Genomic DNA, 23,011 nt, shown 5'->3' on the forward strand with positions numbered 1-23,011 from the left:
AATTTGCTGCTTTCAGAAAAAATTTTCCAGTTTTGTAAAATTCTTCTTTTAAACTCTTTGTTTCAGACCTTTGAAATTTGATTGACACAACTTACCTGAAAGCTTTTAAATATGACTGAATTTACTTACACGTGTACTAATGATGACAAATTGGCAAACGCAGATTTTGAGATCAATATTCACATTTTGTGAAACAATTGTGCCGTATTTGGTGAAATATCGCCATGCTGTCCTACATTTTGTTTACGTACAACATTTCTGTTTTCACCCAAGGTTGAAGCACTTCAGATTGAACAAATTCCTGGTGTAATTACCAGATATCTTCCTAACAACACTGCTTTATACAGTAAATTTGAAGACAATACAGAATGATGCGATTAAAAAATGATCTTTAAAATGGTGTAAAGTGAGGCTACATGTAGACATTGAATCATACACCACATCTAACAACATCTTCATCTTTGTTCAGGGAATGACTGACATGTCACTGCTCAGGGAATGACTGACATGTCACTGCTCAGGGAATGACTGACATGTCACTGCTCAGGGAATGACTGACTGACATGACACTGCTCAGGGAAAGACTGACATGTCACTGCTCAGGGAATGACTGACATGTTACTCATGGCAGTGTCTTTGGATAACTATGAGTTGCAGAATATGGATCTAGGGGAAAGTGTTGTTTTGTTGCAATTTAGAGTTTCAGCTTGTGGATAAGGAAGACAGAAAGGCAATGTCGAACCAGCAGGCTTTTTAAAATTCAGATCATCGGTTTCTCCTCTTATTTCATCTCTCTTTCCATGAAAAAAGCCCATTATTGCAGCTGGCAATTTGATTGTTGAATTTGTTTGAAATTTCCACAACTAACACATTTATATGAAACGAAAACAGTAGAATAAGACACTAAGAAGGTTGCTCTATGGTGAACTGTTCCTTTATATCATATTATTCATATTGCAGTAAATTCTGCTGACAGAATACTGATACATCGCTGACACTTTAACTCTGAATTATATTATCAGTAATGAGCATCATACAACTTAGCATATGAAAACTACTGATTTGATTTTGTTAAATTCCTTACTCTAACAGAGACACTATTGCTATCTTGTGACCCTTTTTTCAGCAATATTGTTGCAAACGAGCAGTTGCTGATGTTGTTCGACCTAAAAACCCTGACCCGAGGTTTTTCTACAAAGTGTACCGGTAGGCAAGATGGGATGGAAGTTGCCTATGGTTGACTATTTTTTAAACATCTTTCAATAAGTCGAACAACATCAGCAACTGCATGTTTGCAACAATATTGGTGAAAAAAGGGTCAAAAGATAGCGATAGTGTCCCTTTAAAATATTTGACCTGTGAAATCACTTCCTGAGAGATTTCAGAAGACCATTTCTTTCATAAGATTTTCTAGCAATGAAGTCCATGGCTTATAGTTTATTGATGAATTTACTGTTTGATAAATAATTTCTGGGTAGAAAGAGATATCTTGACTGAAATTTATTCGTGAAAGTTGTTCAAGACATACCATTTCCTTCCTCAGAATAAAATCACAAAGCATTCATTCAGTTGCTTCATTTAGCTGAAATTGTGATGTTATGATAAATTTTGCCTGTTTTTATTTGTGAATGTTCATGTAGGAAAGTACTGATTTACATACAATTTCTTATTTCTGGATCAAAGTCTTGCACACATACCTTTTTTAATGTCAGCTTTTCAATGCTACCTTTTATTCAATCTGAAGTAAAATGTCTCTTTTGTTAGAATTATCCAGAGTCAAGTTTGAATCATTCTTTTCTTTGGGTCATGTATATATCGCTTGAAGTTTAAAGTGATACGAATGACTTTGTGTTCTGAAGAAGAGTCACGGTCCTTTTCACTAGAGGGTGCCACATCACCTGTAAACAAGATAACATGAATTGAAGACAATTCAACAAAATATAGATAACAAGCTGAGTTAGTTGCATAGAATGAACAGCATAACTAAGTCAATGTGTGTTCAAATAGAATCTAATGCTTTCATTTCAGTTACTAACCTGTAGTAACTATACCTGTGTTGTGACCAATTCAAAATGAAATGGCTTAAAGTATTACTTCAACCAAGCTTTACAGAACAACATAGCCACATACAATGCAGGTCACCACTTCATGCATATCGAAAGCATCGGTTGAAGCCCTCATGGTGATTTATCAGTGCAGATGAATCCATGATCACTCCATAAAAGACTGATGAATCGATAAAGTAAATTGGAGTGAAAATGCATGTGTTTCTAGCTTAAACTGCAGAATGTGAATCATGAAATTTGAGAGATGGCAGATGGCATGCGGCCCATAGCGCTTGTATCAAGCTTACCCGCCACAGTGCATAGCCAGCGAGGGACTGTGAGAGAGTCTAAAACATCGAGTGATTGCAAAGAGAGTGAGGCAGGAGTTAAAATAAGAGGTGATGGTTAAGCAGAATGAGTTGGAATCATAACCCTTTTACCCCTGGGCCAGCAGTTTGAACAAATCCCATCGTTTTCTATTGTTGACCTCTAGAGAGGGAAATTTAAAGCCCCAATAGCTGCAAATTACATTAATTTTTTTTATGATTTTATTTTCAAACCAACGTTGGTTCGTGTAAATGTGCTGACTGAAGGACATTTACAGACGTATCACTGCTGCCTGATTTGGACCATGACTAAATATTTCAACAAGTTAAATAATAAAAATGGCACCCAAAGAAAAGTACAAAAATGCAATATTTCATGCACATACTCATTGTAATCATCCAAGAAACAAGCATGATGTCATTTTAATACTTGAATGTACCCACACGATGGCTAACAGAATGTTGACGTAATCTTTATTTTCTCTGCACATGATTGGTTTTTGAAAATGGCGAGAAATCTAAAATGATGGTAAAACATTTGAATTTACATGCCACTTTCAACACTTATGACAGTGTTATACACCTTTTCAGTCTTTAATGGGTCTTATTCAAAGAAAACTCTTGGAAAACTGAGGATATTTTGAGATTGGTTTATTGGGGCTTGAAAGGGAAACGGTCCTGAGAACTGTGCCTGTGTGAGTTTCTTATTTACAAAAGATGTATTTTGTGCACGATATCTAGATGCACCTCATCATCATAGCTGCAACATTTATATAATATGGTATAATAAGATGTAGATTATGACAGACATGTTTTAACTTTCATCAATCACCATCGTACCTTGGATGCAGTGTTTACATTGGTCATCTGGGTCCCATAGGACCTTTGAGTGCAGTTCCGATGACTGTATCCTTTTAAGGTAAACTCACCTTGGGATTGCTGTGCATGTTTTCCTTTCTCTTTTTTCTTACCACTTGATGATAAAATAGCTTTTGCTTCAGATTCCAAACCATCTGAAAGAAACATAGGCAATGTAGAACAAACAAAACCTCGGGAATTCATTTCTTTATAGTCGCGCCAGCGGCTTACTGACTACGCATGCGCATATTCATAATATACTATGTGACTAACTGGAAGTGTACCCTACCTTCATGGGTGCCGCCATGTTTTTTTGAGTACTCGTAAATAAACAAATATAAAACATGCAAATTATTATTTTATAACATGCCATTTATAAAATATATCTTTTGTTAGCCAGTTAGTGTTATTATCCACCTTGTTGCTGATACAAAATATCGTTAATATCACGCATAAAAAATAGAAAATGGGAGAAAACTGTCATGCATATGAACGGGGGCATACGCAAAGAATGCTGGGATTGAATTTTAGAAAATCGCCCCGTGTCAATAACTATATTCAAAAATTGCCAGTTTTTAGACGGAACGCTCGAGTTTTCAGCTTGCAAATGGAAGGTGGGCAGTGCGGTTACCATTGCAATGGTAACGATAGCATAATACGTCCCTTGTTTAACACAATAGGCTGTTATCATGGTAAAAATTGCCCATTTTTGTCCAACATTTTTACACATTACAGAAAATCTATACCTGCACTGCTGCAGGGTTTGATGTTGTGTACTGTGTACGTACGTGAACTGCTTTCATCAGAGGGAAAGTGGGCATAGTTGTCATACAAACGTATATGAAGTAACAATTAATTCTATTTTATCATGAATCAATACAAATAACATTGCCAATCTTAACCCCTGGCGCGACACCAAGGGCTGAGCCCTATATTAGTAGAATATTAAGTCTTCTCCCTCGGATCTAACACACAAATAGAGTCTTCATATCAACTTCAACACTAATTTGCATAAATTTGCATAATACAGTATTTGTCTCAAAGCTAAATGTTTGTGTGATGACACAAACATACATAAAAACAAAACTACTTTCAATAGCATGTATTCTTCATATGAAAATTATGGGTATCTTTGAGGCTAATGCATGGGAGCAAATTTGGTCAGTTTATAAATGTAATATTCAACTCAACAAGTCATCGTTGATGACACAGTCCCCATTTGTTACTTGGTACTTTAATTACAAGTCCTTAGAGAGTGAGGAAAGAGTCCTGTTCATAAATTGGGTCTGTGATTCATGGGGACTAAAAACTCAGTCTAATGGAACATAAACTACAAAACAGCACTTAAGTTAGTTACAGATAGTAAAATGCCTTTCACTGTGGGGGGTGATTACGACATCTGGAATTATCTTGGATCCAAATTTTTATCAGTTCTTGTGTGTCTTACATAGAAAAGTTGCAAAAATTGGTCCGTAATGACAACATTCACCTCAGCTTTGTTTTCTGGATCAAATTATTTTCCTACAAATTGATACCAAATATGACAAAATTATGTTCACAGCCTTCGAAACTGTCTCACAACATATTCTGGGTTGGTGTAGGTCATTTAAGTTCACAAACTGAGAAAATTACCTAAAATATACAAATTTGGGGGTTTCCCAACACTTTGAGCAGAAAATTTATCTAATAACATCCCTCAGGACTTTTATACCAAATTACAAAGCTATCAGACAAGTAATTTTGAGAACAAGTTTTCTGGACCAAAAATGACAAAATTGTCTTAAAAATACAAATTTGTATATTTCAGGACAATTTCCACATATCTAACTATTGTCATCTCTGGACATTTGTGTACCAAATATAAAAGCTGTCTGTCCAGGGGCTTTAAAAAGAAAATACTTTTTAAGATTTTTTGACCAAAAATTACAACATGGGGCCCAGGGGCACCGACGTCCTTTGTACCTCCTTACTGTTTATTAATTGCCATAAATGTGAAATTTGGCAAAAAGTCAAATTGTTTTGACATAAATGAAAGTTATTTGAACTGGTTGGTTACCGCTCCAGCATAAGTTCAAGTGTGGATTCTAAGTATCAACAACCTTGATATGAACCATTGACTAAAAAACATTTGCTTGTTACACTCTCCACACTTGTACTTAGTATTTGGAGTGTTCACCTATCTACAATACAATGATAAAAAGTTTTGACTCTGTAGGTCAACAGTGCATCTTTAATGTATGAGACTAAATAAGCTTACCCCTCAAGTATGTATAGGCCAAAAACAATTTTAATTTTGAATTATGTAGTGCAGGGAAGGACATACAATATGGTGAAAAGCAAACTAAATATAAAAACTGAATATACAATTATATTGAAATGTTGTTTTACAGTCATGAGTATCTGGTGTGTGCCAAGAGACAAATATTAAAATTGGACAGTATCATCCTGACCACAATTTGTCTGACTGGTTGTTTCCTTCTGATTTTCTGACACGGTGATAGGTACAAAATATTATGTTATTCACGATAGTTATACAACATAGCTTGCATTTTGTTCACAGTAGAACTGAGTTTTACATGTAAGATAACTTCCTCGTAAACTGTAAATTCTGGCTTCTGGCAGCTCAAACGTCGCAATACTACATTTTTTGATATGATATGGAGTGACTTGCACACATGCAGTGACAGTCGATATATTCATAGTATGAGAGTCTACTGTACATTAAAGCATAGTGATGTTGACAACTACATGCATGCCAGTGCACGATTTCAAAGTAGCCAGGAGGAAATTCTAATGGTCTTTTAGTGGAAATATAGGTATTAAACGACAGTGAAACAAACAACATTAGTTATCGTGACCTTGCTAAAGTGCAATCTCGGATCATGTATGATCTGATGATCATGCAAAATTACCATGTCGGATTATGCCGTGATTCTGAAGTGCATGTACTTCCTTAGTAAATCGGTCAACATAAGCACACACTTTAGCGATCGAAGTCAAAAATGATGTCAAAATCAATGCACAACTGTCGAAATTACCCAAAATAAGCAACAGAAAACTAAAAGTTATTGCTGTGTCGAAAGGACAGTACATCAACATAAAACGACGCTAGTTTGCTATGACATGGAGGCCGGAGGTAGAAGGACAGAGCATTCCCTCGCGCTCACCCAGCTATTAGTACGGGCCGCCGGTGGGATCGCCTCGCTAAAGCAATGGATTCGCCGGTACTAGGGAGTACCGAGTACGGAGGCCATCATTCTTCAGTCTATCGAAGGAGCGTTTCGTGCCAAAAAATACATGACAGCAACAAAAGTACCATCACTGTGAACTTCATATTTACAAAACATCATCAAATACACGCTAAAAACTTTAAAACGTCAAAATTCGCAACTGACCGAGAAACAAGATGGCGTCGGTTTGATTTTTCAAAATCCTTGAAAAACAACGCTAACTTATATGCGCATGCGCATATTAAGGGGAGACCCATTTGATTTCGGGGGGTATGCAGGAAGTGGGTATGGGAACTTTTTTTTTGTTAGAGAGACAGCATTTTTTTATTTCTACAGTCAGACCTGCATCAATTTTTTTTTTTCAAATGGAGTAGCAGTGCAATTTTTCAAATTTAAGCCAGTGTTTCACATATCACAGGATGTTTTTATTTATTCATTTTACATTCCAACAAATGACAAACAAAATGGAAAGTCTAGTATATATACAACTTTAAATTATAGAACACTTTTTTGGCAAATCAACTGTGATCAGTACTATACCTGCTTTTCTTTAAAACAGTCAATTCCTTTTAAGTTCTCAGGGGAGATGTTATCTTTTGTGGTCAGAGAAACAAGGCTCACACATTGTATTTCATTATATTTGTTGTTCCTCAATTTTTCATTGTCAACTTGTAATCTTTCTAACATATTTATATTGAGAGAATAATGTATTGGTTTTAACACTAGTTTATTGACTCCTATCTTGTGTTTTAAATTTTCACAATTTACAGAAGTCAAATAGTCCCATCTAGATATTGCCTATACCATTGAGATATTGCAACAGAAATCCTGAAATATGATTTCTTGGGTCAGAAAAGGGAAGGAAAACATTGAGTGCACCGAGGTGTAAAGTAGTGAATGCTTATATCATAAGTGCTGGAAAAAAAACACATAAGAATTACTTGTGGTAAAAACATTTGCGTGCCTTTGGCAGCATGCCAGCAAAGAATACATGAGAATGAAGTTTCCAAAATTTTGCTCATTTCAACAGCATTGTGACAATTCCTTTTTTATTTCTGTCTGTTATGAGAATTTGTTTTTCTCAAGCCATTACAGGCTTAATATTTTTCTTTTATTTCACCTGGTGACAATTTTTTTTCCTCAAATCCTCCATACCCCCCCCCCCCCAGAAATCAAGTGGTTCTCCCCTAAGTGAGCCCCTGACCTATACGGGCCAGTGGATTACTTCCTCAGTAGAACTGATATGCCTGCCAGTACCGGTGTTTATCGCCTACGGAGGCCATCATTCTTCAGTCGATCAAAGGCGCCTTTCGTACCAAAAAATACACGACAGCCGCAAAAGTGCATCACTGTCAACTTCATAACTATAGAACATATTGAAATACACAGTGAAACGTTCAAAACGTAAAAAATGTGCCCATACCGAGAAACAAGATGGCGTCCGTTTCGATTCTTCAACTCAGATTTTGTCCTACAGTTGTGCGCATGCGCAGACGGTAGCTTTAGCGAAAGTGAGTCAAAATCAAGTAAATATAAAATAAAAATGGATAAAAATATTGTTTAAAAATAATGCAAGGCATGTATCACCAAATTTTGAACATTTCTGACGGTAGTTCAACTATACGAACACCCATGCTAAACATCACAATAATCAAATCAGTGGTTTTGAGGAAAAATTGAAAATAGTGGTTTTCAGAAAAAAGCTAAAAAAGTGACTTTAAAATGATTCAATCAAAAAAAGAAAAAAGACCGTTTGAGATACATGCCCAAGTGACCACCAGACCAAATTTCAGAAAAAGTTACTGAAGCGTTTCTGAGATACCTGCATCCACAGCATACGGCCCACTATGTTGGCCATATTGGGCCGCGCCATCATATTAGTACCTTGTGCCCACAGGGCACAAAGTACTAAAAATTGCCCCAAAATAGTAATATTCCCGATTTTGTCATAATTTCAACAAATTAGAAGAGTAGCACCCTTGCAAACATCCAACCCAAGTTTGAGAGGGATTGGGCAGGTTGTTTCAGAGAAGAATTATTTTTACTGAAAATGAGAAAAATAACCAAAAAATTCAGCAAAAATATAAAATTAGAGATATCTTCACGATATTCATAAACCAGTATAAGGTTCACTTAAGGTACTTGCATACAAAATTTTCAAAGCAATAAAAACAGCCGTTCTTGAGTTATTGATTCTTGACCATTTTCACATTTTGTAAGCTCATTTGCATAATTTTGGCAATGCAGACTTCATTTGAACAAAATCCCATCTATAGCCCAGGATGCATCCACACATCAAATACCAAGCTGAAACGTGCAGCGGTTTGCATGTTTTTGATGTTGACGGACATACTGTACGTACGTACATACTTACATACATACATACATACATACACACACACATACATACATACATACATACATACATACATACATACATACATACATACATACATACAGACGCCGCTTATACGATAACCTCACATTGGTATACCAAATCTGAGCTGCTAAAATCACTTGTAGTAATAAAGAAAGCAGTCAGACGGTTTGGAGTCAAAATCTTCATTTGAAATATCACAATCAGAATTAATAAAATAAAATAAAATAAACTGCTGCAAAAAGAACCCCACCCCTCCCCATCCCAAGGATTTACCGCTTTTCCCTATAGCTGTACCAACGCCTGCATGTGATTTGAGGGCAAACAGCTGATGCAGATAATGCTGTGAGCAATAGCAACCATTATCAACAAACACATTATACAGAGCTCTACCCAAAACACATTCAGCTAAACTCAGCCTTAATCCAAAAGCCTTGGTCTTTTCAAGCCGAGGTTTAAGAAGTCAAAATGTCTATGGGCTATGAACCTCACCTGGAATTCTGACTTTGAATTTACCACTCTGTCCAAAACCACCTTCTATCACACCACATTCACCAGTGGAGAGGTTGACTTTCAAACCAACAAACAACTGTATGTTTGTTTCTTTCTTGAATAGTCCTCTTCCTATGATGTTGTAGTCATCAAGCATCTATTGGGTCAAAGATTGAAAAGACACAAATCATGACTTATTGCTAATGTACTACACACACTATTATGCTAATAGTATGGTGCTTTTCCAGACAAAAGTAGCAGGTCTGATCTGAGAGCTAACATTTGATTTTCTAGGGACAGTTGGTTAGTTGTAAAATGGTGCCGCACAGCCATCATTGTATGCAGCTGTTAAAAGTGATCTGGAAATACTCATTTTGAACTAAATTTGCTGATGTCTTTGGAGCAGAGAGATTCCCCTGTCAGCAAAACCCATTATCGAATAGAATTTGTAGTAGATGGCTACTTTGATTTTATGACAAAGTAAGTCAATTGGCTGCCTCCATGTAAAGACCGGAAGTGCACTTTTTTCCAACCCGTAGATAGAGAGATTTCATCCCATTTTAAATTACACATAATCTAACGTGCTTGTGTAGCTGTTCTAGCTGCACAGTGCTCACTACCATTTATGGTAAACGAACACAATTGCTTAATGTCATGTGGTTGGACTGTTCCTAGAATTATGATCATGCAAGTTAAAGAAATGAATTGGCCAAAACTCATCATGTACTATGCTTGTAATCAACACCTGTCTAATATTGGAAGAGCCTTGAAGCATCACAGTAAATATGGTAGCTACTGAAATAAAACTCTGGGTTCTCATTCCATGCTGCTGGGTTATAATGTACTAATATCTTTGGGATATGAATGAAAAATTTGTAAACATGCAATATTTAAAATTGACTTTAAGAAAAGAAAATATAGGGCCAATGTCCCTGAAGCTACTATAGACATGGATGGTATAGAGGATGTACATACCACAATACCTGATATAGCAAGTACAGAGGTCCTTTGGCAGAAGAATTGTTTCAGTATGGCTCATACTTACAGGCCCCTATATACTCATAAGAATTGGCAAAAAATGCCCAAAAACACAAAATTAAGTATTTCCTAACTGTATGAAAGTTTCTCACTAAGGTCATCCTACGGAACCTGTATACCTAACATCAACGCTGTCTGACCAGCAGTTTTGAAGAAACAACCAACCTTAAAGACAATAGTGCTGAGCTGTTACGTAGAGAATAACTATTTGTGACACATATGTTGATGAAGGAGGTGGCTATCTTTGCGAATTCATTTCAGGATGGCGTGACTAAAAATGGCAATAATAGTTGCAATATTACAAAATTGAAGATTCATCATTATTTCAATACATCACATTAAGATAAACCCTAGGAATCTGTATACCAAGTATCAAAGCTATCAGACAAGCAGTTTTTGAAAAACCAATTTTTTAAACTAAAATGGCCCCAAAATACAAAATTGCAAATTTCATCACAATTTCAACACCTCATATTAAGTCAATCTGTAGGAACCTGTATACCAAATATCAAAGCTGTCAGACTAGTTATTTTCAAGAAACAACTTTTTTAACCAAAAATGGCAAAAATTGCCCCAAAATACAAAATTGTAGATTTCATTATAATTTGTATCATATTTTGATCATCCCTGTAAACCTGTATACCAAATATCAAAGTGGTAATACATGTGGTTTTTGTTAAAAATATTTTTGACCAAAAATGACAAAAATTGTCTTAAAAATCCATATTTGCATATTTCTACACAATTTGAACAAATTGGAAATAAGTCATCCCTAGGGACCTATATGCCAAATATCATAGCTGTCTGACCAACGGTTTTGAAAAAGAAGATTTTTAAAGATTTTTTGACCAAAAAAAGACAAAAATAGCCTTAAAAATACAAATTCCCATATTCTGTCACAATTTGAACAAATCTAAATAAGGTCATCCCCAGGAAATGAAAGCTGTCTGACCAGCGGTTATGAAGAAGATTTTTTACCAAAAACAGCTTTTTTGAGCTAATTTGCATATTTTCATCAAAATCAACAAAATAAAAACTGATAGTTTCTCATAAACTTATTTTGCATGTACACAACAAATATTTAGTCTGTAAGTACTGCAGTTCTCAAGATATTTGAGTGGACGGACATCCTCACAAACGGACATACGTACATACATACATACATACAGACTGATGCCGGACGCCGAACGGATACCCATTTCAATAGCTTGTATAGACTATAGTCCATAGTTACAAGTAGCTAAAAAAAGTCCATAGCTTCGATAAAGTTAAGATATACTGACTGTCTAGAAGTAAACTCAAACTCACCCTTTCAGCAAAGCCTTCTCTTTGTTTATTTTTGTAAATTTTCAGATTGGGAAGAACTGTTTCATGGTATTTCTGTGGAAGGTATCATACACGTACAGTCATCACATTGTGCTATACATCAGCTTGCATACAACCCTGGTGCAAGGTTGTCAGCTATTAAGTTTAAGCTGCTATCAGGACTATGTACTTTAAGAATTTTCAAAAAGGTTGCACAAATAATGGTTGTGCAATTCTTGGATGAAAAACCAAACCAAATATATATATTAGGTTTCACATGAATGAAAGAGAGCGCATAGTTGTTGTTCATACAAAAGACACTGAACAATAAAAAGAAACATTCAACTGGATTGATCTGTCACTTAATCATACAGTTGGTCCATGATAGGTGATCTGTCACTTAATCATACAGTTGGTCCATGATAGGTGATCTGTCACTTAATCATACAGTTGGTCCATGATAGGTGATCTGTCACTTAATCATACAGTTGGTCCATGATAGGTGATCTGTCACTTAATCATACAGTTGTTCCATGATAGGTGATCTGTCACTTAATCATACAGTTGTTCCATGATAGGTGATCTGTCACTTAATCATACAGTTGGTCCATGATAGGTGATCTGTCACTTAATCATACAGTTGTTCCATGATAGGTGATCTGTCACTTAATCATACAGTTGTTCCATGATAGGTATTAGGAAATACTGTTATACATATTACGTTAATCAATGTCTGGGCTGGACAGAAAAACTAAATGATGTTGTGTTTTTGAGGAGTTATCTCAGCATTACAAGGAATCTTTCTACTAACAATCTCTAAATCATTATCTGAAACAAGATGACTAGTTTTATCCCTAAAAACTTCTTGATTCCATGAATGTTCAAGTCATAAGTCATTTACAAGTCATACGCTACATATTTTCTTCAATTATGTATAATTTGTATAATTTTCACATATGATTCTAATCACGGTCCTTGTGGAGGGACCGTGTTCTAATGCATCGTCACAAATTTCAACATTAATAAAAAATGTCTGACTCATTGTAAATGATTTTGAGCTTCTTGTCTAGCAGTTATTGTCCAAGGAAAAATGTGATGTAGAAACTTTCAAGTAGACCTTTGAAAACAGAAAAGTATTTCAGATCAAGGTTATTGGTTTTTAAACTTACTTTATCTGTAATAGAATGTACTAAGTGACCATAGAAGGCAAGTCTACACATATTAGCATGTAAAGTTTGAGTTAAGGAAAAGGTGGAGAAATTCATGTCAGACATGTTGACAATTCCATCATTTTTAACCCTTTTCCTGCCAAGTCCATATTTCACCACCAGGTCAAGATGGTTGAAATTAATGAAACAACATATTCCATATGGTGTATTTTAACATAATACTGTAAATTTGAAGGCTGTTGAAAACATAAATACTGTAAACTTGATTTTTTTTGGACTAAAGATGCTATAAAATACCAAGCCAAGTGGGTGAAAATACTTCATGTTTTGGCTCAGTACCACTTTTTACTGACTTGGCTGATGGGGAAGTGATACTGTCTGGCAGCAAAAGGGTTAATTGCTACATACATGTATTTCAAATATCGTACCAGTGATGTAGTGTAGTGGTGGAACTATGTCCATTGGAATTTTCTTCTTAACAAAATAATGATAAAAAAAATTATCTGATTCTATCTGCTTATTTACAGAAGAGATGAAAATGTTTATAGTTTTCAAGATTATGAAATCTGTGTTCACATGTCATTAAATACAAACCTGATATTTGAATCTTTAAATCAGGGTTTACTGAAATGGCAATCCAAACGCCTTGTGTTTCAGAAGTCTTTGACAAAATTTGGAGAAGCTAAAAAAGTTTGACGTCTTGATAACTTTACCTTTTTTGACGAAATAAAATGATTCAGTTTGACCAATTTTTATTCAGTTTGACCAATATAAATAATGTTCCCCGGCAGCTGTTGTAGATCACTTTTAAATCCTTTGGTGTTGGATTCATCTATTACAGACATGAATGAATTTATGTATAACACACAATAGCATCAACCAATATGCATGTTGTAAACATATCTTTGTATCTTCAAAAGGATATGAATATCCGTATCTAACTTTGAGCCAATGAGCAGGGAGTTTTCAGGACATGTGATTGGTTTCTCAAATTCAATCAGAGCAAACTGCTGATTGGCTGTAACTGATGATGTGGAATCTTCTGATTGGTTGGTATTTTCTTTGTCACTGTCTTTACCAGCATTTGCTGATTGCTGACTTAGTAACTCTTCTTGATAGATGTACTCTTGATCAAAGTTGAAGTCTTTCAAATGGAAAACAGTCATTAAAAATAAAGATTAATTTGCTCAGAAAAAGAATTCTGTGTGGTATATTTAATTGTTGAAATACAAATTCAATATCATGAAGTTATTGAGAACATTCAGTAAATTACATACAAGGACATCATATCAGTGCATCACATTGTTAAGCACATAATAGAGATTAATATGTGCTTCTAATGTCCAAGTACAGTAATCCTTCACTCTACTGACCACCAGTAGTACATATTATCCGTTATAACGTATGTACAATGTGTCCCTGAGAAGGCAAGTCTGGATTTGAATTCCCTCATTTGAATGAACACCTCAGTTTAACGAACATTTTCTCTGTCCCCAAGCATGGACGTTAGAGCGAGGGCTTACTGTACATTTGTTTTGGTATTTTTGTGATGACCTTATAAAAATAGATTCAATATTTACAAAAACTACATTTATATTTTCCTTTGTGACCTAAAACTCTGAGGAAATGGAAAACAAACTACCTGCCAACCGATAACAGACTACTGTTAGTTTTTGCTGAACACAATGCATAAGCACTCCAAAATTTAATTAAAAATAGCGCCAATGGCACTTGATCACAACTGGCACATTGTGAAACTACTCATAATTAATGCGGTACAATATGTGGCGTCATGCGGTGTCCCATCATACCATATATGAAGGGTGTAGCACTTGTGGTTACTGAGTTATGGACAAATATGTATATTTCAGGTGAAATGTCACTGAGGTCATGTGACATTTTGTCAAAAAAAATTGAATTGCTAAGTCATCCCTATATACCAAAAATCAGACCTAGCTCTATTGGCTCGCTCAAAATTAGATATGCACATAATTAATGAGGTACAATATGTGGCGTCATAAGGTGTCCCATCATACCATATATGAAGGGTGTAGCACTTGTGGTTACTGAGTTATGGACAAATATGTATATTTGAGGTCAAAGGTCACCGAGGTCACGGGAGATTTTGTCAAAATATTTCATATATCTGCGTGAACGGAGGGACATGACCCAATCTATAAGGCCCTGGACTTCATCCATGGGGACTAAAAACTGTGTCACTGAATCCTTTTTGCAATATGAATATGATGACAAACTAAATTTTTATTTTACTTGCCCTTATACATGGGATTCTATAGACAGCTGACTTATACATGGTAGTCTATGGTGGTGTAAACTAAAAAAACATGGCCAAATCGACGTGCATCTGTATGGGGTAGGGTACTATCCTTGTGCAAAGTTTGAAAGAAATTGACCTGTCTGAGATATCTGCGTGAACAGACGGACGGATGCACACACGGACGCAGCACGCACACACGGACATGACCAAACCTATAAGTCCCCCCGGACGGTGTCCGTGGAGACTAATTAGACAGACCACGAAGTCAATGAGCAATGTACAGCTGAAAGACTATTTTTCACATCGCGATTTTAAGCCCATTTTTATGAGAAAAGGGACATGTATATGTATATGGAGAAAACAGCAGAAGACATATTTGTAAATTGTTTGTTAAGTGACAATCATATATGCATCTCTTGAAATTTTGTGGTTATAAGGTATAACAGTAGTGTAAGAATAATGAGGTTAGAATAAGTTAGTAAAGCTAAGTTGACAGTAATTACAACCCTTTTCAGATTTAGAGCGCGAAGCCACTGCAGCGAACTGCAATAAAACTGCTTACACTAATTAGTTTCAGCTGTAGCCGTGGCCACTTTGGTGTTGAACAAGGCTACTTGATAAAGACCAAAAAGTCTGCTTGTACAAAGGCAAAACTAGCTCTGTCTGAGGCTCGAGTTGTAAATGAGAGTTTACGATTGGCACCCTGTGTTCAAGATTAAGATACAATGTAACATTACCATGCACAGGTCCATGTACAAATCTTTTTTATTTCAACTTCCCCAGACAAACTGTCTGCATAGGACATACAATGTTGTCGACTTTGCCAGCTGGCTACAGCTGAAACTAATTAGTGTGAGCAGTTTTATTGCAGTTCACTGCAGTGGCTTCGCGCTCTAATTCTGAAAAGGGTTGTAAGATTACAAAATTATACACTAAGCTGAGGAAATCTGAATGAAATAAATGTTGAAAAGTAGCAAAGTCATGGTCATCTTTTGTCTAATACCTTGTGTAAGTTCATGAACTTTACATAAATCTTGCTATAGATTTGTTGCTAATGGGCAATAACTGTGTTTCAGATCATTTGAGAGCAATCCATCCATGACAGGTTTAAATTGTTATATACTTCTATTTAAAGGAGAGAAACATCTCAATAAATTTTTTCCCTGTAATTTCCTGTGAGAACACATGGACATGCGTAGGACTCTATGCTGGTGCTACCTTGCAACTTGTCATGGCATTGTCTAACCTGTTCACCCCAATTTCCTGTAGACAGGTCCACACTCACCATTGATAACAATGGGTTTGGGCCATACCATGGTAGTGAAAGACTGTAACATGTGAGGTCGTGGATACTTAATCTCAGGAATATCAAAGTCTGTATATTGACTCAAGATGTTACATAACAAATGCTTAGGGTCATCTCAAAAGTGAGAATCTAAACTATGAAATATGTTTTTTTATTGCTTTTGATACCCAAAAGAGCATAGAAATCTCTTATACTTTGAATCAGCCATCCTGCATATTTCTAACATTCATCAAAACCTCATTTCTGTTCCACAACTCATAAAACAGTCCACAATGCAGGATTGGTGTACATTCCAAAACTACATATGAAAGACCCCTAAAATCAATTAGTTAAAAAGGGGGGTTAGAAATTTCCCAAAACTATATAACCTCCGCTCCGTTTGGCTCCATTTTTCGGAATTGGAACCTTGGAACCAGTCTATGTATCGGTACCAAATATCAACGCAGTCTGTTCAGCAGTTTTTGACTTTTTGTCGTTTACGGAAATGGACGACATCAAACACCGGTTCAAACCACCTCTATATCACAACTTCCAGTTGTGATAAAAAAAACTGACATGGCTGGAGAAAACTGCAGTTTTTCTTTGATGCATATTATTCCACTGGCGTGTGATGACCCATTGCATTGGAAGAGCAAGCGATCTACAGATATGCAGTCAGTTATGTTATGTAGTGTAGACTACTGATTGTGGTATTCAATGAGGCATGTAAAGGTAGCTAAAACCTCAAACTGGGCCAACAAAGGCAAAGTGAAAAACCCAGGCCTAGTCAGGCCCTCTAGGTTGGCGATCTAAAATTTAAAGCAAATTCATGTGTGCGCCCTCACTAGTAGATCGCCCGGCTACGTAAACATATCAATGCCCCTATCTGAACGTATCCCATATGCTTTTAGGCATGTCTGAGTTTACAGTAAAGTCTAAAAATGGGCGGAAAACAGCAGGGAAAGACATTAACCCCAACATGTGCGATTAATTCTCAGAAATATCTTTTTTATTTGACAGAAAACTAGTTTGTATGCATAAATAAATGTTCGGCACAAAACACAATATGAAGACAGTAACAAGTGAGACCCGCCCAATGCTACGTACGTTTGAGAAAACGGCCCCTGGACATAGAGCATGTCGAGCACATGTGAATCGTCGTGATGCGAAATCTGCTTAATGCTTGATCCCGGAAGAGCAGGCTGCGATCGATGCAAATTGCAAGTGGCTTTTTCGCCGCACGAATTTCAATAAAACAAATAATAGTAAAAAGCAAAATCGAACCTGCACAAACTATATTCTCTGTTCGGTGGCAAAAAAGTAATCATCAATAGAGGGTACGCAAAATGCTTGATTTTGGCAGCTATCCCTGGCGTCGCGACAGGGCCAGCTGAGGCACAATGTAGCTTCGCGAAACTCAGTCTCGGCGGGAATTTCCAACGTGTTTGAATTCTCTTTAAATTTTTAGATCGCCAACCTAGAGGGCCCGACTAGGCCTGGGTTTTTCACTTCGCCGTCAACAAAGGAAGGGAGACTTTCAGTTGCCTCAAACCTCAAAATGGAATGGTTCCATTCATCTCTTGGACAAGAAAATTAAGAAGAGTTGCGACATAATACCAATGCAATAATGAAGAAAATAAAATACTTTTTTGGATTACAATGTCCAGATGATTGCGTGTGAAAATTTGATACAATTTTTATCTGCATTCATTCCAAAAGCTAAGCAAATGCCTATTTTAAATACAATGCTTTCTTTTCATGCCCTTTCAGGACGTAATTACGGCCAAAACCTAACTTTGATTCAGCTCAAATAAGTTCTGATTATCTGTTGGGAGCAAGTTTGATTTTTTGCTATGGTTGAAACATTCACAAATTCCCAGAATGCAGGGCAATAAGACTGTATGTGGTACTCAGTTGCTATCAAGAGTTTGAAAAACCAAGAGGATACAAGTACAGTTACTACACGAATCCTCACTGTAATTTGTCAATGATCTGCTTTGCGAGTGTTGTTATACATACATGTACACTCCATGCTAGTTTTCTCCTCATTTCAGCATCATTTTGGATATTAGAAGTATTCGTGAAGTGACACCACATCACTAGTGGAGTTGATAGTTTAATGTAGGCCTATCAACATTATAACACACTAGAAAATCAAGTCTGACTCATCCAAGTGTATTTTGTGACAACCTCTTTTCATTTTCCATCTGAACAGTTGAGACAAGTTCATCAACAATCTATAAGCAGTTCCATCACAATTATCCTCGCCATGTGTCAGCTGGATAGTGATCTCTGCTTTAGAAAGGTGCATGAAATACAACTAAAACTTAATCAATTGTGGTCATATCCGGCAAACCGTGCAGCCTAGTTTTACCAGGTTGCCATTGTCTGTATCTTGATCCTTGACTTCCATACTGTTACTTAAATTTGAAATAAAGATGGCACATTTCTGTGTACACAGCCAAACAATACTATTTTCACACATATTTGTGTGAAGTACATGTACATACATTCGTGAACGATACTTCTGCATGCACAGGGAATGATATACCGGTATAAGAACATAGCTGCATAGACCTTTTCAGTAAGTCTATATTATATATATCTATCCATGGATGATGGAGGGAGACCCGGGATGGTGGCCTGTAGGTCATGAATACCATTGCAAAATTCTCTACCTGATATTTTTTGAGCTGGTAGCAATAATACTTCTGTAGTCCCTAAAATTTTGTACAACAATATTCACACAACATTCTACAGCGGACATGAAACAAAGTATGTTTGACAGCTAGCCACTGTGCTCACAATCAAAGGTTCCAGTCATGATAAAGTTACTCATTCATGCTAAGACCTTTATCACATATCAAGGACCAGAAAGCAATACATTTTTTAGCTTCATACATCTTTCATTTGTGATATTGGTGTCAAACAGGCTGTGTCTTGGCCATTTTCATGCAAAGTAAAGACAGTATCTCTTCAAATGTGAAATAGTATTATGGTATGTTACTGGGGACACACACCAAACAAAGCCATATCATCATCAAATGGTTCCCTTGAAACTGTGAAGTGTGACAGTAAAAGGTACTCTATCTAGTGTTTTGGTGGTTTTCAATACCAGATGTTTAATAACGTAATATGCATCTATGGAAATTTCAAGTCTCACCTGTTGTGGTTTGGTTGTCTTTTGAACATTTACTGAAGAAAGACACTCTGCCCATTACTGTAGCATGACCTGTAGTGACTGTCCAGGAAAAGATAATCATAGAAAGATTAATATTGAATATTATACCTAAAGATAAAAATACTGTCAAGGACACTATGTGCTCACATTCGGTTTGAATTGGTCCATTCAAGAAATATTTAAACCAGAAAAACAAGAATGACAAAAGCAAATAAGGTCTCCAACTTAGGTACGGGAGGTCATCTTTAGGAACATGCATATCAACTTCTATAGCAATGGGAGAAGCAGATCCTAAGCAAATGTCAACAACAAAAAACAGAGAAGGCTTGATAAAAAAAGAAAAGGTGGGAGTGGGCAAAAATGCACAAGGGATCTGGTAAAAAAGTAATGCTGCATCATCGATCTTCTAGACCCTACCCCCTCCTGAATATCAAATGTTCCACCCCTTGGTATTACATAAGACCAAATGACAGGAAGTACATTTACAACCTTGGAGATTTTTAATTAATGCCATGAGTGTTCACATTCTAATGTAAACAGCACTTAAGTTAGTTACAGAAAGTGAAATGCCTTCCACTGTGGGCGGTGATTACAACATCTGGAATTATCCTGGATCCAAATTTCTCATCAGTTCTTGTATGTCTTACATAGAAAAGTTGCAAAAATTGGTCCAAAATGAAAAAAATCACCTCAGCTTTGTTTTCTGGATCAAATTTTCCTACAAATTGGTACCAAATATGACAAAATTATGTTCACAGCCTTCAAAATTGTCTCACAACATATCCTGGGTTGGTGTAGGTCATTTAAGGTCACAAACTGAGAAAAGTACCTAAAATATTTTGGGGTTTCCCAACACTTTGAGCAGAAAATTTATCTTATAACATCTTTCGGGACTTTATACCAAATTACAAAGCTATCAAACAAGGGACTTTATACCAAATTACAAAGCTATCAAACAAGTAATTTTGAGATAAAGTTTTCTTGACCAAAAATGACAATATTGTCTTAAAAATACAATTTTTTATATTTCAGGACAATTTCCATATATCTAACTATTGTCATCTCTGTACGTCTGTGTACAAGATATGAAAGCTGTCTGTCCAGTGGTTTTAAAAAGGAAATACTCTCTAAGGTTTTTTGACCAAAAATGACAAAATTGCACAAAAATAGTAATTTTCCCAATTTTCTCATAATTTCAACAAATTAGAAGAGTAACACCCTTGCAAAGAGACAACCCAAATTTGAGAGCGATTGGGCTGGCGGTTTCAGAGAAGAAGAATTTTTACTGAAAATGACAAAAATCACAAAAAAAAATCAGCAAAAATACAAAATTAAGGATATCTGCACAATATTCATAAAACTGTATAAGGTTCACCTAAGGTACTTGCACACAAATTTTCAAAGCAATCAAAAAAGCGGTTCTTGAGTTATTAATTCTTAAGCATTTTCACATTTTGTAAGCTCATTTGCATAATTTTGGCAATGCGGACTTCATTTGAACAAAATCCCATCTATAGCCTAGGATGCATCCACACACCAAATACCAAGCTGAAACGTGCAGCGGTTTGCGTGTTTTTGATGTTGACGGACATACTGTACGTACATACATACATACATACATACATACATACATACATACATACACACATACATACAGACGCCATCGACTTCAGCCTATACGATAAACTCACATTGGTAAAACCAAATGTGAGCTAAAAACTGTTCTGTCTCTCATAGCCATCCGTTGTGTGCAGTTGACAGGAATATTATATCAACAATCAGCAAGACATTCTATAATCTACTATGACATTGCATTTACATTCATCTCAAAAAGGAATAATTGAACACATGAAATAAGAGGAAATCTTCATTTTCCTTTCATAGTTTGTTTGTCACACAAAGTGAACAATGAATAAAAGTACCACACTGCAAATCATGAATTCAAAACACTGTTGATAGCTGGTGAAACTGGAATGGAATTAAAACACTATTTCCACACGTTTTCAGCAATTCAAATACCGGTATGTTTATTTTGGGACCTTGAAAGAGGACAATTGGACAATACTATTGATGTAATCAGGTAGGCTTTAATACCTGTACCCCTAATTTTTTTAAACCTTGTTCAGATTTATTGTTGCAGAACTTACAGAGAGGATACTAGGCATGCGTACAAAACTACGAATTTGCCACATCTGTTTTTTCAAATTATCTTTCACATACATTATGGGGAACTGTGCAAACTATGCTTTGAAGGGTAAAAAATTAAAATCTACTCACTGTGAAATTTTGCTTTGGTTGAGATTGTCCCTTTGTAGTATGGTATTTTCTTAACTTCTATAATACCAGCTGTAAAGACAAGGCCAGGTCAACAATCATTTTTTTTGGAAATACCAACAACATTCGTTTGAGGAAGCAATGCTGGCAGTTGCAAAATGTTAATCCAATATTCTTCTGTTTTTAATTGTTACATGGTAATCATAAAGATTAAGAAATTTAATTAAAACGACACATGACAAGTGACCTAACGGCTGATAAAGCTCTGCTGTGTTATGTATAGATTAACTATTTGTGATGTATGGGTTGATGAAGTAGGTGGAAATCTTTGATAGTGGGCTTTCAGTAGGCCATTAAAAAATGTCAAAAATAGCTGCAAAAATAGGCAATTGAAGATTTCATCGTAATTTGAACATATCACATTAACATAATCCCCATGAACATGTCTACAAAATATCAAAGCTATAAGACGACTAGTTTGTGAGAAACAAATTTTTACCAAAAATGGTAATAATTACCCCAAAAATACGAAATTGAAGATTTCATCATAATTTCAATAGATCATATTAAGATAACTCCTAGGAACCCTTATACTGAATATCAAAGCTATCAGATGAGTAGTATTTGAGAAACAAATTTTTCGACCAAAAATGGCGAAAATTTCCCAAAAAATACAAAATTTTAGATTTCATCATAATTTCAATATTTTACATTTAGTTTATCTGTAGGAACCTGAACACCAAATAGTAAAACTATCAGACCAGTACTTTTTGAGAAACAAATGTTTTGACCAAAAATCGCAAAAGTTGCCCCAAAAATACAAACTTGTAGAATTCATCATAATTTGAATATATCACATTTTGATCATCCCTATGAACCGGTATACCAAATATCAAAGCTATTAGACAAGCAAAAAATTTTGACTACAAATGAGAAAAAGTGCCTTAAAAATACAAACTTGCATAATTCTGCTCAATTTGAACAAATCTGAACTAGGTCATCCCTAGGGACCTATATCCTAAATATCAAAGCTGTCTGACCAGCAATTTTCAAGTAGAAGACTTTTAATGATCACTTGACCTAAAATGGCTATTTTGAAGGAGAAGCTTGGAATGTGAAAAGTCGACGGACACTGGATGCTGGACAACAGACG

At 35.8% G+C, this 23,011-nt stretch overlaps 1 protein-coding gene across 1 annotated transcript in view; it reads right to left on the bottom strand.

Moving 5' to 3' along the window:
* Positions 1-1,485: 1,485 nt before the first annotated feature.
* The window catches only part of LOC139139733 (selenocysteine-specific elongation factor-like), a 37,925-nt gene continuing 16,399 nt past the window's right edge, over positions 1,486-23,011 (bottom strand). Inside the window, exons 9-16 of the mRNA XM_070708598.1 lie at positions 21,862-21,930; positions 19,567-19,644; positions 13,764-13,984; positions 12,841-12,897; positions 11,675-11,746; positions 9,329-9,485; positions 3,301-3,384; positions 1,486-1,898 (exon numbers count right to left, since the gene is read on the bottom strand). Of these exons, the coding sequence (XP_070564699.1) occupies positions 1,777-1,898; positions 3,301-3,384; positions 9,329-9,485; positions 11,675-11,746; positions 12,841-12,897; positions 13,764-13,984; positions 19,567-19,644; positions 21,862-21,930 (860 nt within the window). The 3' untranslated portion in view covers positions 1,486-1,776. The remainder of the gene's footprint in view (positions 1,899-3,300; positions 3,385-9,328; positions 9,486-11,674; positions 11,747-12,840; positions 12,898-13,763; positions 13,985-19,566; positions 19,645-21,861; positions 21,931-23,011) is intronic.

Source organism: Ptychodera flava, chromosome 9, assembly GCF_041260155.1.
Source record: "Ptychodera flava strain L36383 chromosome 9, AS_Pfla_20210202, whole genome shotgun sequence".
NCBI classification, from domain to species: Eukaryota; Metazoa; Hemichordata; class Enteropneusta; family Ptychoderidae; genus Ptychodera; species Ptychodera flava.